Source organism: Neolamprologus multifasciatus, chromosome 14 (assembly GCF_963576455.1).
Source record: "Neolamprologus multifasciatus chromosome 14, fNeoMul1.2, whole genome shotgun sequence".
NCBI classification, from domain to species: Eukaryota; Metazoa; Chordata; class Actinopteri; order Cichliformes; family Cichlidae; genus Neolamprologus; species Neolamprologus multifasciatus.
In genome coordinates, this window is record NC_140452.1 from 6,537,758 (window position 1) to 6,553,981 (window position 16,224).

The window sequence follows — 16,224 nt, forward strand, 5'->3', positions numbered from 1 at the left end:
CACCTGCATGTAGTTTTAGCCTGCGGGTCTCGGGACACACAAACTAGCTTATCAAATGAATATTGATCTAGCTGAGGATAGCAGTGGGTGGCTGCTGTGTGAGTCACTTCTGCTGGACTCTGAGGTTTCCAGGCAGGCAGTGGGTTTAAGGTCATGTACGTACTGATACATATTAAATATAGTCATTTTCCCTCATATCCACATGTAGGCAGACGAATAAACGAATAAAGCTGCGATTGTCTCTTCAAAATTGGTTTATTCCTTTTTGAGACACTGGCCTTATTAGAACATTGATTACAGCATGATATCTGTGTTTCTGATTGTATATATCCTTTTTTTCTGGTTTTATTGTGGATATTTGTATTTCTGTTGCCCTTTCTACTGAAGGAAATTTTGACATGAGAAAGCAGGAAGAACACAGAAGAAGATAATAAAATCAGTGAAGGCTGACTTTCAGTGAGTGCCTTCACTTTCAGAGTACTGGCATTGTGAATGATGGCTCACGGTCACTTATCTTTTCACTGAAAAGACTAAAAGAGTTTTTAGTTTTACTCAAAGGCTGAACGAGTCCAAGCCTTTAACAAAGTAATTTAATCTTCTATGTTGCTACTGAATCCGTGATATCCATGATTTTTGCAGTTAGCCTTGGTGATTAGGCAGTTATGATTGCTAATGAAAAGCACTGGTTTTAACTCCATAAGCCCATAGATGAAGTCTTTACGTTGATTGGTTAAGGGGTAAATACCCATTAATTATCATGAGAACTTGGATCCATTATGGAAATGTGCCAGATTTAGCCTCATGGTGTCACGGGTAATGGAAAAATACGGACTCAGTCGTGGAGCTCTGGATGCAAAGTACACAGTGCGTTTATTTACAGTGCCCAAAAACAGTTTCAAAACACAAAGTGAAGTGCAAAGTCCCACAGTGATCTTCTCCAAACTCCCAGTGGTGCGCAGGTGAGTTCCCAAAGTGACATCCAAGTGTGTGTTCTCCTCCAATAGCTTAACCCCGCGGGCTCCTTCCCTCCAACCTCCGGCTCTGTATCTTTTCCTCCTACAAACGAGCAAAAACACCAGATGAGGAGGCTAGCCGGCTAAAGCTAAGCTACAAGTCAAAAAACACTTTCGACTACCGAGCTTCAAGTACAATCCAGCGTCTACTGCCATCTGGACACACAGTTAAATACCTCAGCCCACAACGAAGGATGATCAGTGACAGCTGGGTGGCAAATTAGGTGCAGGTGTGTCAGCCACTGGGTAGAGGAGGAGGAGAGAGAGAGAAACACACACATAGGCTGTATCCCAATTCATGGTCTGCAGCCTTAAAGGCCGCATTTTAAGGCCGATTACGTCACCGCGACGCGACGAAGGCTGTCCCAATTCGAAGGCTGCCCGAAATGCGGCCCTCAAATGCGTCCTTCATTTCCCTGAATTTTAAGGACGTGGCGGTGAAGACTTCGTGGCCCAACATATCCCAGAATGCATAGCGCGGCGGTGGGTGTGGATAATTTTGCCAAAAAAAACGGTGGATGAGGGGCGCCAGAAGAGTAAGTAAGTACTGAATATTATGTCACTTATTTATGTGCAAATGTTTAATAATGAAGAACATTAAAACATTACTGTTGGCCACATGTCGGCAAAGTTATGTGACATTAGTGACGTTTGTACTAACTTGGTTTTACAGCCTTTACTTTAAAATATACGCTGTTAAATAGCTGAGCTTAATCTTACAGAGAATGATCAAAGCTCATGTAGAAACAAACAAACAAATGAACAAAAGATTTTATCCTTAATTTCTGTCAAACAAAGCCGTATGAAACGTTTCCAGCTGTTAGTATCATGGTTGCTAGGCAACCTGGGCAGCGCAACGGAGGCTAGACCGTCCCATTTCACAAGCCTCGCACTTCCGGCCTCAGCGGTCTTTAAGTACGCGGCCCTTGAGGATCGTTGAGGCTGTGTACTTTAAGGCTGCAGACCCTGAATTGGGAGACAGCCATACACACAGGCAGGTCACCCCGGGAAGGACCGTCCGACCATGACACATGGGATATTTTCTTTATCAGCAGTCCCTGGCAGGTTGATGGCTTATAAAATAAATGGTTTATAAAATAAATGAGTGGGGTAAGATAATCAAGTCATTGCTGGGGACCACTGATTTTAGTCTTTCATTTAGATTACAGTTCTAATATATTCATTTCACACAGTCTGTCTAGTGGAAAAGTTTAAACTCTGGCTTGAGTAAAGATTAGAAAAGACTGCATGGAGTCATAATGTCAGGCCAAGAAACAGTCCATCCAAAGCAGCGGTGTTCCTTGAGGGCAAGGAAGACAGGCAGGGCTTGTGAAGTGAAATCTAAGAATGAATATCCATTGTAACATATCAAAGTAAAATCATTTCAGACAGCGTTCTGTCATAAAGTCTCGTATCTGTTTGCATCCATCCGTTATATATTTCCCATCCTGTGGCTGTAGTTGGCTCTTGCCTCTGGAACCTGAATTAATGCAGCTTGACAAACAGAGATGCTAATATCTGTATGGGGTAGGTCTATGGCCTTGTTGGCTAGAGCTTGTCAAGCTGAGAGGCCAGCAGCTTGCAGCAGGTTGTTTGCTAATGCAGACTGTGGATAAACCTCTGGTCTTTGACAGGAGACTGATGGGAGAATAACGTACTAGACAAGCTGCTGCTGGCTCTGCTTTCACTTCTCTGAAATCAGTTACCATCTGTGTGGAAATAGAGCTACCATTAGAAAACAAACGAGCATTCTCATTTATCATCATAACAGATGGGTTGTTTTTTTTTTCTTTAAACCACCTTGAACCACAGACCCTAAATGTGAGGTCCAACAACATTTCCAGATTAACATCTGTGAGAAATCACTTGGTTAACTAAATTTCCAAAGTTTAACCAGCTGCTTTGCTTAGACACCACATTGGTTTTTCATTATTGTTCAGTCCATCTCTAGATAAATACAGTTAAACATGTCCCATGCTTACTTTGCTGTGATGTTTTTATAAATACTGTATGTTTCATCATCATGTTTCTTTTCCTTGATTCTCAAGAAAGCAAACATACTGCTCCAAGATGTAATTCCCAAAAAAATTGTGCCATGCTCCAAAATAGCATTTGGCTATTAGAGATGAAATTGTTAAAAAAAAAAGATCCTGAAGTGCAGGCATCCTTTGACACACAAATATTTTCTCATAGTGCGAACTTGAATGTTGTTCGAGCACATCCTGCATTGGCGGAAGGCAAAGAGATATGAAGTACTTCATTTGTGCTTATTCGAAGCCGTTTCCACTTTGTGTGTGTGTAGGTTAGAGGAACAGTGCCTCTTATTTTAACAGATGAATTACTCCCTTTGTGTTTGCAGCAGCAGTAATGGCATCGCTGTTGCGATTCAGTAGCTTCCTTTTGACCACAACACTGAACCTTAGACTTCACATTCTCCCGAATGACATCTGTTTATGACAAGAATACTTGCAATGCTGCCGCAGTCTCTCGAGGCAACCTTCAAACTCACCATGAAGCGAGCACACTCGCTTACAGCATTTCTTATTATTAACGAACTTCCCCCATCAGCTTCACTGAGGAAGTGGGAATGTCAGACTCTTCACTGTGATGATGATGGCTTCTGTGACTCTCATCCCTAAACTTTAACCCCCAGCACTCAGCTGTACTGAACTGGATAGAGTTGTATGTATTATTAATGATGGCCAAATTCCACACATGAAAGGCCGGCTTTGTGGTCTGCATGAAAGACGCTGTGTCTCCCCTCTCTTTGTCACCCTGCTTCTTTCTGCTTACCAGTCCTCTCTGTTTTTTGTCCTCTGCCTTGTCCTGATTACATATCCTCATGCGCTCTTCTGATTAATTTTTTTGATCAGCTCTAAAGTTGTATGTCACAGATTGAATGGCCCCATCAGTTTCTCCAGACTATTCTGGCATTGCTGGTGACAATAGTGGCAATTCACAGAACACAACAGCCGTTTGTCTCCATTTCCTCTGGACAATACTGAATTTGTATCCAGTAATATTAAATAAAAATCTTCTTTTGTGGTATATTTGTGAATTTTATATGCCACTGTTTCAGAATCTTTGCATTTTTTTTTTTAAAAAAAAAAGCAAAATCATATAGCAGATCACAACAAATCATATAACAGTAACATGTCAACTCCCGCACATTTTCCTGGGCATTTTTTTCCCCTTTTTGTGTAAAATAACTTAAAATCTCACAAATAACTCACCTGAGGGTTTCCTTCTTGTCCGCCTTTAATTCAATGTACAAAATGTCACCACATCAGCATGGATGGATGTAGGTCTGCTGCCCTCCACTGGATAATGCATGCCAATGCAGAAAAGTAAGACAGACCTGATCCTCTGGTCCATCTATTCATAGCTTTTGAGCTAACGACTCTTTAAGGGAAAGTATTTTTGGTTTTCATTTAACCTTTACATACTACTCACTTTTGATGTCTTCACAGTGTGGTGCAGGTCAGTTTTGACCCATAATAATACCATAATACACCCACAATAAGTGCATATTAGTTCAGTAAGGTCAGTAAGGTGGTTAGCACTGTTGCCGCACAGCAAGAAGGTCCTGAGTTCAATTCCACCATCAGGCTGGGGTCTTTCTGTGTGGAGTTTGCATGTTTTCCCCGTGTTTGCGTGGGTTCCCTCCGGGTACTCCGGCTTCCTCCCACTGTCCAAAGACATGTAACTTGTGGGGATAGGTTAATTGGATAATCCAAATTGCCACTAGGTGTGAATGTGCGAGTGAAAGTGAATGCGAATGGTTGTCTGTCTCTGTGTGTTGGCCCTGCGACAGACTGGCGACCTGTCCAGGGTGTACCCCGCCTCTCGCCCTATGACAGCTGGGATAGGCTCCAGCGCCCCCCGCGACCCTGAAAAGGATAAGTGGAAGAGAATGGATGGATGGATGGATAGTTAAGTAACAAAAACATAACAACCGTGATAACTTAAATGTTTTCATTTAAATAATTTTTATTGATTTAATAATGTAATAATTTAAATGGAAATTAAAATGGAAACAACTTTCTGGAATTGCTGGTATTTATTATGTAAACTACAATCTAAAATCATCTTTGATTACCAATATTAATTCACCTTTAATTAAAACTTATAACACAAGATGTATTTATTTATTTGCAAAATACTGCATTCAAAGTGGTGGTAGGAAACCTTGTGAGTGTGAATGTTGTTCATTTTTGATTATTTTCTTACACTGTGGATACAAACATATTCACATTTATATAGTGTTTTTCAAGTCTTACTGACTACTCAACGTGTTTAATTACAAGTCCTACACAGAAGTCCTATACACATTCATACAACATTTTATTCTGTACACTTCAATTATTTTATCTCTCTCGCTGGTTAAGGGTAAAAAATGAACCCAACAGGAGCACCCAGATTTGAAGCAGAAACCTTGTGTCTGTTAGGTGACAGTGCTAAGCACCATGCTGCTCTATTACACATCTTGTGTCTGTGCCACGGCTTCCTCTGACCTCTGTGCACCATCAAAGTCCAGCAACAGCCTGTTTCTGTGAGAACCTGGGAAAAGTGTTGGGAAAACAGACAATTATTGTGACAGTGTCAAGGTCCCCTTTGAACACACACTTTTACGGTTTCAAGATTCTCTAAAACTATAATTTTCCCACATTTGTGGGTCTAAAATCCATCTGAATAGATATGGAACAAATATGCAAAATTGTAAGGGTTAAGAATTACAGCCCAGTCTTGTTTCAACTGAGTAGCTTCAAGTGTAGTTTACGCTGTTTTCCCAGATTTATATTAAAACAAAACTGTTGATGGAAAGTGCAGAACAGACATTTATAATTTCAACAAAAATAAATCAAAAACCAAGACAACTTCAAAAAATACTGTTAAAATACTGTAAAATACAGCTTCTACACTGACCACAGCACTTCTAGCATCAATCAGTGATATTGATCAGATGAAAAGACATGTTGTCAAAAAAGCTGTCTCCAAAAGCCTTGACCCAGTATTCTGTAGGAACATGCAATCAGTGTGAACACCTGTTCATAAACTTCGGGAAAAATCAGTCAGTGTCAAGCTGCTAAACTTTGCTAAGTACATGTTTGATATATTTAGAGAAAAGCCGAGGTTTTTTTTGTTTGTTTGTCAAACTATTAGATCAAGAACACACTTTCACTCTTCTGTTTTATGAAGCAGGAGACAGATTGATCTGGACCTGTAATCACAATTGAACAACTCAGATGTTGATGAACCTTTGAAAAGTAGAGCTTTATAACCCCCACAGTGCATCAGCTGAAACCTCAATTACTGAGTTTCAGTGTTAGTTTCAGTTAAAACTGAAATAGGAATCTATTACAGTTTGTGACTTTGTGCAGTAAGCGGCCTATCTTGCATCAGTGTCATACTTTCTGCATCTGCAAGTCATGCACTGGTGTGCATATGATGTAAATGTCATCTTCAGTAGATGCAGATAAACAAGGCCGTTGCAAAATAAACATAAATGTGAACCCATAATTTCTGCAGCTGTCAGAAATACTTTTCTGCTTGGAATCACGTGGTGGATGTATGTAGAGCCGGTGCCTTTGTAATTCGGTTTTCAGGGCAGAAACTGGAGGAGGATGTGGAGGATAAGCACACATCCTCCTCCAGACTGAATGTAAAGATGTACATAGCCTCTGGGTGTGAAAATTTAGCCTAAGAACCTAAACCAAGCCCAAGTGCTTTATACTGCTATTCTCTGCAATGACCAGCAGGAGGTGACTTCTGTGGTAGTAGAAAAGCTTTGTTTGTAAAAAAAAAAACAGCCATTGGCTCCACTACTCTATGTTCTCTGTAAAAATGTTTCAGTATAAGTTTATAGGCTCAGTTGCTTCAAGTCATACTGAATGAATGAATAAATCTGACTTTTATTTTTTAACTTTGTGGAATTATTTATTTACTCAGGCATGGTTCAAGGTTTGTGTCCAGGCACAAACATTTTTAGCTGTTTTGTTGCTGCAAAATCATGAAAAAAGATTGTTAGTGTTGGGGTAAGGGCTGTGGCCATGATGTCATAAATTAGCAACCCACACATAAAAAGATGTATTGTGGTAACCAGCATTGGCTTCAACATGTTCTAAAGTAATCCATTACTATAATCACATCTCTCATGTGTGTAAGGCAGTACTATAATGCATTGTCGTATGACATTCAGTGATCATATTGCACTTACTAATCAAACCATTAAGTCACTACTTGAACTGCATACGTTCTTCAATTAAGTCATGCGGGGAGAATAGGAAAAAAAACTGATGCCATTTGCCTTTTATGCATTTTAGTTCAACAATTGCACTGACCTCATTTCAGGAATAGGACAAAAGTGGTAGAGCCATTAACAGTCTTTTAGGAACGATTCATGTTAGGAGTGTTCCTGCCTCTTTACAGGAATGTGATGTAAAAGAGGAAACTGCTTTTTGTCCCGGAACAGCAATCCACCACAACATAAAAGCTCTACACCCACCTGCAAGAGCATCATTTATACATGACGCTAACACTAAGCTTGTGTACACTCATCCCAGTAAAGCAGCCAAAGGTGATGATCAACAAAAGACAAAAGCAGAGATAAGCAATGTTGGTACATTTTACTCAAAAATGTAAAGATATAAAGATATGTACTAAATTATTAGCTCATCCAGCCATAACAGGTGAGCTCATGTGATGGCGAGGCATCAAGCCATCTGTCCAGAAGTCACAGGAACCATTAGTCTTCTTCTGACAGCGTTGGCCAGAATTCAATCAAAAATTTGCATACAATGATCTCCTAATGCGTCTTCACACAATTTACACTCATGGTTAAGGTCATATTTGTCATTTCACTGGCAATTGTCCTTTTTTATAAGAACTACTACACTCAAGAGTATTGTAATGTTTATTAAATGAGAGTCTGTATGTGCCCCTCTGCCATACGTAAATGCCATAATTAATGTTCTGAACTACATTAGAGAAGTCAAGAACTACGGCTGTTGCATCGGTAACATAAGATTCTTGCTGTTGTTACATTTTGCATTTGCATATGCATAAATGATGAAGAACTTCTTGGAACACCATATGACGTGACAGCGGGAAATAGTCATTTGCCACACATGTTACATACCACCTGTATCCTGTGACGTGATGTTAATCATGATGACCGTGGTCATGATGACAGAAGGTATGGTTGGTGCCTTCCTATCACTGTTGTACTAACATCAGTAATACGGACACTGCTATGACTCGCTGATATATGCTTTTTAGTATAGTTACTACTGAACTGTAGTCATCAACGCTTGACGTCAGACACCTTCATTTGGTGTTGAATGAGATTAACTTGTCTGGCAAATGTTGTTTGCGAGTCTCATTGGATTTTAAATCCCATTAACTTGACTAAAATAGCCAACAAGTGACAAGAAACGTTATCACTTTCTTCCTGCACTTCACACATTACACTAACCTGTGAATTGTGGCCGGATGAAAAGCTACATTGATGTTCTGCTTTTTTTTTCCTTTTTCTTTTTTTGAGTAACAGCCCCAACACTGGTGATGTTATTATCTCTTAGACTTCACTTGAGAGCCCTGCATACTAGCAGATGCAAAAAATAGTGGCAGCAAAGGTATGATAAATTTAATCTCTAATCAGTGTCTGTGTAGTCCTTACCAGTTGGTGCCATTTTTTTTCTTTTGTGGATAATAAGAAGAGATAAATACAATGGATGATGGTTTTTATGTCACAATTGTGGCTACATGACTAACTTTGAAGTCTATTTACATAATGTGTTTGAAAATCATTACACAGTGCTGTGACGTTAGTCAACGGCCATCTTTCACCATTTGGATTTTTAAATTAAAACACACTCATTGCCACAGAGAATAAGATAAAATAAATAAAATAAAGCAATTAAACTAAGGTCATGAGGCTATAGACACCACATCAGAACCAAGTAATAACATTTTGCTGTAACACTTTCCATCTTTTGAAATTAGAGCCTAAAACTTGTTGTGTCAAATGTCTCTGTTGGGTGAAAATGTTAGAGGAGACTTCACTGTCATTAATTAGCTTGATGATTGCAGACATATTAATTAGTCTACTGTAACTCTCACAGGAGCAGGAGTGAAGATTAAAGACCCGTCACTGTACATCTTATTGTATTGTTGTAGATGTTCAGCTGAGAGAACAGTCATCCAGATATTATGGATATTATAAAGGTGTAACTAGAAGAGGTGAGTGGATTGATCCAAATATCGATAATATATAGTAGTATATCAATGCTGGTAATGATATCAGATTGATACTAGCGCAATAGGAGCAATACCCTGTTTCTGTCATCTCAGTTAAGTATATTGCCTGCTGAATTGTGTTATATATCTCTATCTATCTATCTATCTATCTATCTATCTATCTATCTATCTATCTATCTATCTATCTATATATATATATATATATATATATATATATATAAGGAACACAAGAAGCTGGAGAAATACCAAGGGCTCAGAGAAGAGCTCGAGAGGATGTGGAGGGTGAAGGTAACGGTGGTCCCAGTGGTAATCGGAGCACTAGGTGCGGTGACTCCCAAGCTAGGCGAGTGGCTCCAGCAGATCCCAGGAATAACATCGGAGATCTCTGTCCAGAAGGGTGCAGTCCTGGGAACAGCTAAGATACTGCGCAGGACCCTCAAGCTCCCAGGCCTCTGGTAGAGGACCCGAGCTTGAAGAATAAACCGCCCGCAGGGGCGTGCTGGGTGTTGTTTTATATATATATATATATATTCATTGGCAAATTGATGATGATCTCATAAATGATACTGCTCTTCCCCTACATAAGGTACCTTTAAAAGTACCTTATGTAGGCACTTTTAAAGGTACCTACATAAGGTACCTTTAAAGTATTACCAAAATCAATACTGTTACCAAGTATTGATCTTGGTAACAGATCAATACTATATCAGTTTGGAGTATTGCAAAGCACAAGGTAATGGGCAATATGATCCTGGGTCCCTTGTTAAAAATTACAGTAAAATGTAAGATCTCTGGATTAAAAGTATAATCAATGCAATGTATAACAAGTGCTAAATATTTACTACAGCTACTAGAGGGTTTTCTCAATGGAAATTCGTTGTGGGCCACTGTGTTATGTTGCTCTTTCATATGACACACCTGGAACATCTGCTGGAGACTGCTAAGATAAATTAAAACATAGGTACTGGAATAAGCTGCGTGCATAGCAAACCTATATAGAGCTGAAGTCATGACATAACAAGCAAATTGAATTCTGTGCCTCTAGTTTTTAGCGAATCAAGCTTTCAACACTCCTCTCAGATGTCATTTTGTCATTTACTTCACAAAACGGAATATTTTTACATAATCTAAGACAAACTGGCAGCCATAAAGCACTTAATAAGAATACATTGTGTTTAAAAAGTATAATCAGCCCACACAAGAAACACTTAAATGATCATGATCTGGCTATCATCCATATCCTTAACTCACCAGTGATCTCTTCTGACAGTCATGCATGAACTATGGCCCAGAGCCACTCTTCAGGGCTCACTAGTTACCTAAATACTGACCAAATAATATTTAATGTTTCTCTTAAAACAACTCCACAGTTATGTAAATGAATGAAACCACATTTACGTCACGCTGTTAGAACACTTCTGTCCCATAGTTATTTTGACTATCAGGGATTTTCCAACATGTTTTCGCACTATTGGAATAGAAGTTTCAGTTTCCCCTCAGCCTGCTTTGACGTCATGTTTTTAAAGTAACACAATCTCGAAAAGGCGGCGTCAGCAACCTGTTACTTTCAGTGTGACATTATTCTTTAGATTCGAAGTCAAGAACTTTTTTTGCTTTAAACGTCCACTTTACGTAAGTCTGCTGTATCGTAATAAATATTACTTCAGTAATATGTGTGTCTGTTTTTAACTATCAGATTTTGATTTTCTGGTTTGTAACCTGTATTTCGGTGTCACTTCTGATCAGCCTCTAAATAAACATGTTTTTTTTTTTTAACTCTTTAGAAACTCACCTGCCCAGCGCCGAATACCAGTCAGACAATGCTGAATATTTGTGGGGCAGCATTCCACTGCTGACAAGCCAGCTACTTCCCTCAAGTGTTGGTGTATTTAAAAAACAGCGTTAAAAGAAATAGGAACTCTGGACATCAAAATATTACTCTGTACTACTCTTTATATTCTCCCTTGAGCTGCATTGGTGAAATGAACACGACTTAAAAGATTAGAACATTTCCATGTTCCATGTTTTTCAAATTTCCCCCCAGCAACTCTTGTTCTTTGTTCACGGAGCCAGACAAAGGCCAAAGATCACAATTATTCAGCTCTTTGATAGCTTCTTGTTAACAATTCACCTTGGGGTTTAGTGTTAATGTGGCCATGTCTATCTAATTATCAGCAGTGTGTGAAAATAAACTCCAACAGGACGGTCTGCTCCTTACATTCACAGTGACCACTCTCACAGATGTGACAATCCACATCACAAGGCTTTAAGTCACATTACCCTTCACTCCCCCGAGGCTTGAGTGCTATTTGTCTTCATATAGGCTTTGGCTTGTTGTTTCTTAATGGGATTTGGGTAGGGGCTGCCTGCAGGGCCTTTGGGAAGCCCACACGATGGTGAAATCCACACATTTCCCATACCGTCGCCTCAAACTAAACCTATGGGAAAATCCTCAGACTTCCTAAGGAAAAGTCTGTTTCCATCTGTGTGTAAATGTTTTAAAATATAGTGTATTCTTTTGGCTTAAGACTGACTCATGGGTTTAATTCATTATTGCATTATAATCAAACTTCACGAGTGTGTGGTGTATCACTGATGGTGAGTTGTGGAAAGATTAAACTTCTATTAATCCAGAAGAATTTGCCAAGGCATCCTTGGAGGTGATTATGTCACAGCCGTGGTTTAATCGTCACTGCTTCCAGGCGCTGATTGAAATCAGCGGTTACTTTACAAACTTACAAGTAGACATAATGATGACTGTGAACACACTCACATGCACGTACAAAGACATGGGATGACTTAAATAACTACTTTTATTAAAAGCTTATCACATGGCTTTTCACTGGGATTAAAGTTTGCAACACAAGCCATTAATTGTGCGTGACAGAAAAACAACTTTCCTTCCTCGTTGGTTTGCATGTGTTTCTGGTAATGTTTTGGCTGACTCACAAAAGTGGCCCAAAGAACCAAGTTGCTGAACAAGGAAATTAAGATTTATCTGATTCGAGGTTTCTTTACAAACAAATAAAAAATAAACACACTGGAGACGAAAGCCCTCCAATGTGTCAAATATAGGGGGGGTGGGGGGTTCACGTCTCACATGAGGCATTTCATTGTTCTCTATGCCCTTCCCTCGTTAAGCACAACCAGCACGTCGGCCACATATTTCCTAATCATTATCATAATTAACATCTTATATTGTAATTCAGCTTGACTTGTTAAATCCTAGTTGGAAATATTGAAACTCGTGAAATGTTTGTGATGAGAGGAAGGGGGAAAAACATCATTGCTAATGGCTACGCAACAAGCTGTGTGTAGAAATCACAAAAGGCTGGCTTTTCCCGTAAGTTATTTAGAATGAGTCAAGCAGTAGTAAGCCCAAAGATCAGTGATGTCGAAACTAAGGTGTGGCAAGTCTGTATGAGTACTGAGGCTATCAACCACGCTGACTATGCGATAACAGCCGTACTGCACCTTTAACTAAACACTGGCCAGAGTATTTACTGAGTGACGTAAGACGCAGACTGCGTGACGAGTGTGGGCAGGCAGGGCAGGCTCTTTGTCAGGTATCCAGAAGTTAGTATGCTCACACCGGAAATCAAAGCATTATGATTGGGAGTCTATGATAAATTCCTTAAAACGATTAATTAGCAATAAAACAAATCTATATTTAAATTGAATATGATTTAAATAAAAAAGATAATGTATTCGATGAGTGGTAAAAACATAATACGGTGAAATTTACTGCATGGATCGATATAGCGCTTTTATTTTGAAGGTGCAAACAGGAAGCAGTTGTTTTCCGCTACATTCGACTTGATTGTGAAAAAGAAAGCTACGGACGCACGGTGGCTACTTGAACGAAAACGGGGGAAGCTTGCTCAAGAACCGGTAGGGCTGTATTCGGGACCTCAGCATGCCACAATACAAATGGTGAGCGTGGGCGCAAAACAACTGTATTCACCTCCTGAACGGCGATAGTTGACAGCCACGCCCCGTTTTCAGCGACCGGAGCCCGTACAAAAGTGCTGGCGGAGGTGCAACGGTGAGCGGTTTGAAACCCAGCAGGGCGGCTAGCGGGCTCACAGCGGAGAGGAACCAGCAGCAGCGGCGGCGGCTGTTTCAGGCACCATGAGAGAGTACAAAGTAGTGGTTCTCGGGTCCGGGGGCGTCGGTAAATCGGCACTAACCGTCCAGTTCGTGACGGGGTCTTTCATAGAAAAATACGACCCCACGATAGAGGATTTTTACAGGAAGGAGATCGAGGTGGACTCCTCTCCGTCCGTCTTGGAGATCCTGGACACGGCTGGGACCGAGCAGTTCGCCTCCATGCGAGACCTGTACATCAAAAACGGCCAGGGTTTTATTCTGGTCTACAGCCTGGTGAACCAGCAGAGCTTCCAGGACATCAAACCGATGAGGGATCAGATCATTCGGGTGAAACGGTACGAAAGAGTGCCGATGATTCTGGTTGGAAACAAAGTGGACCTGGAGGGGGAAAGGGAGGTTTCGTCCGGTGAAGGGAAGGCTCTGGCGGACGAATGGAACTGCCCGTTCATGGAAACTTCAGCCAAAAATAAAAGCTCTGTGGACGAACTGTTTGCAGAAATAGTCCGACAGATGAACTATGCCTCAACACCAAATGGCGACGACCAGTGCTGCTCGTCTTGTGTTATTCTTTAAGGAAAATGGACAATCACAAAGTTTTCTTTGCTCGGTTTTAAGTTTGCAATGGTAAGTTGGAACACCATACACCGAAAGTGTAAACCTGACACGGTTGATTGTTCACTACAGTGACAAGAACTATAAATAAACAGCGTACTTATTAACAACTTGCCCGCATTAAGTACTGTTTAGCGAGCAGCAAAGCACCGGATGTAAGCTGAACGTGTCTTCATTTTAATGCGTAGCCTGAAGTTTGTTTTTTGTCAGTACTTGGCTATAAAAACTCAGCAGTACTTTTTACCGGTAACGTACAGTGGGACACTTGCAGTCCATTGTTTTGCTAAGCAGATAGGGGAAGTCTCTGATTCATTTGCAGAACTGGATGGGGCATGCCAGTGGCACACTTAATTAGGTTTACAAACTTTGTGGCTCAATCGGTGCAGCTACAGTTCGACTATTAAAAGGAACTGCCAAATGCCATATTCCACAATGGGGTTTACAGGGAGATTCCAGTGTTTTTGTGTGGCCTACATTTCAAGAGTCAGCAAGTTCGAGATTAGATTTAGCTTTGGAAGAAATCTGTTTTCCCTAGTTGTTCTAGTTCATTCATGACACTTTCTTTTTCTCCACCTTTCTTGTTTGTGGCAGTGTGTTGCAGCAAGTCTGTACTGTTGAGCTCTTCGTCGTGTCTCGCCCTGGCCTTGGAGGAAAATGAAGGGAGGAATGCTGCAGGGGGACGAGGAGGAGGGGGAGCAACTGAGACAGGGAGGGGTCCACTCTTCAGGAATTCTGCTGGGTTGGAGTATCTGTACCGCACGATCGGTGTCCGCCATTGATGTCAACACAGTGTCAGATCCAGAGTTTCAGCCTCATCCCCCCCTCCTCACCGGTTCCAACTGTACTTCCAACTGGAGCTACATCCCAATGGAAAAGATGGAAAGAAACACTTAAAGAAAACTCATAAATGGATATTTCTGTATGAGAAGAACACAGGGAGATAGAGTATATATTTTGTTAAGTAACTGCACAGTCTGGGACAGATAAAGAGTTGGGCCGCCTGATCTAATTTGGAGCAACGCTCCACAACACTCCAAATCCTGCTTTCTTTTCCAAAGTCAGAAGAAATTGACGCCACGTCTCTGGTGGTGGAGAAAATGTGACGAGTGCCACTTCTTGTTGTTTTTTTTTGTTTTGTTTTTACTTCACTTTCTCTTTAAGTGTGTGAGAGGACCCTAACTGAAGTGACACAAGGACACTGACCCGATCGCCCTTGTGTCAAGTGCCTTTCCGAAACAAATCAGCTGTTCAGATTTAGTGCCAACCCACAACCAAAACAACCCTTCAACATCAACAATCCACAAACTAGTGAACTCTTCTACTGGATAGTGTCGTAAGGATGGAAACTGACAATGAAAAACTACAGCAGGCTTCTCTTGAATGGAATGGCAGTTTTCTATCTGTTTTACTTTGGCCTTTTTGAAGTCTAAGGTGTTCATTTTTGCAATGTCTGCTTGGTCTGGATGAACCCATGTCTTGAAATGCACAGGTACTGGAACCCCTTAGACATGATGACAACACTCGACACTTAATTTCCAGGCCAATCAATTCAAAGGAGTTCTGTTTTGTTCCGTTCCTTTTGTTGTTTTTAACAGGAAATGTGATAATGTACCATTGACAAATCTAACCTGATTGTAAGTTTAATTTCAGACCAGCCATTTAACAGTTGGCTGTTTTGAAAAAAAAAAAAAAAGACTTTTAATACAAATGGCTTTTTTAAAAAAAGAACCCAGGCTGTGTTTTCTTTTTTTTTCTTTTCTTTTTCTTTGGGGACATCTACTCATTTTGAGCATTTCACCACATGTCACGAGAAGTTCGGTGAAGAATTTAGCTTAAACAGCAGCTGAGGTTTGTTTAAATGCACACAAATAATTTGGCTACTAGAAAACCCCGCAGTAAGCTGTTGCTGAAAAAGTAAATGTTCAGTGTGCTTATGTTACAGTAACATGACCCCCCCCCCCCCCCCCCCTAAAAACAACCCAAATTTACACGAGCTGTTTCACGGTTTAGCATGTGTGGTGGACCTACTCCTAACAGGAAATAGAACTACAATATGAAAACGCTGCAAAATTGCTGGTGTTTATTGCTCTTTGTGTCACAAACTCGATGGGCAGCTGTATACAAGCTCAGCTACTTGCAGCGTTTGTGGAAACATGAAAGCTGCTTTTCATTGCTTTAGAAATCAAGCTTTGGCTTTCTACCGCTGTTATTTCTCGTCATTAAAAACAAA

At 40.4% G+C, this 16,224-nt stretch overlaps 1 protein-coding gene across 1 annotated transcript; it reads left to right on the plus strand.

Moving 5' to 3' along the window:
* The first annotated feature begins 13,097 nt into the window (after window positions 1–13,097).
* LOC146503365 (ras-related protein Rap-2b) lies at window positions 13,098–15,952 on the plus strand. Its single transcript, XM_085184074.1, has 2 exons — window positions 13,098–14,006; window positions 14,586–15,952. Exon 1 carries the CDS (start codon window positions 13,404–13,406, stop codon window positions 13,953–13,955), a length of 552 nt encoding a protein of 183 aa, XP_085040200.1. The 5' UTR covers window positions 13,098–13,403; the 3' UTR covers window positions 13,956–14,006; window positions 14,586–15,952.
* The last annotated feature ends 272 nt before the right edge of the window (window positions 15,953–16,224 follow it).

Bases quoted from the DNA above. Each gene is read 5' to 3' on its own strand.
- LOC146503365 (XM_085184074.1), top strand. From the start codon at position 13,404: ATGAGAGAGTACAAAGTAGTGGTTCTCGGGTCCGGGGGCGTCGGTAAA.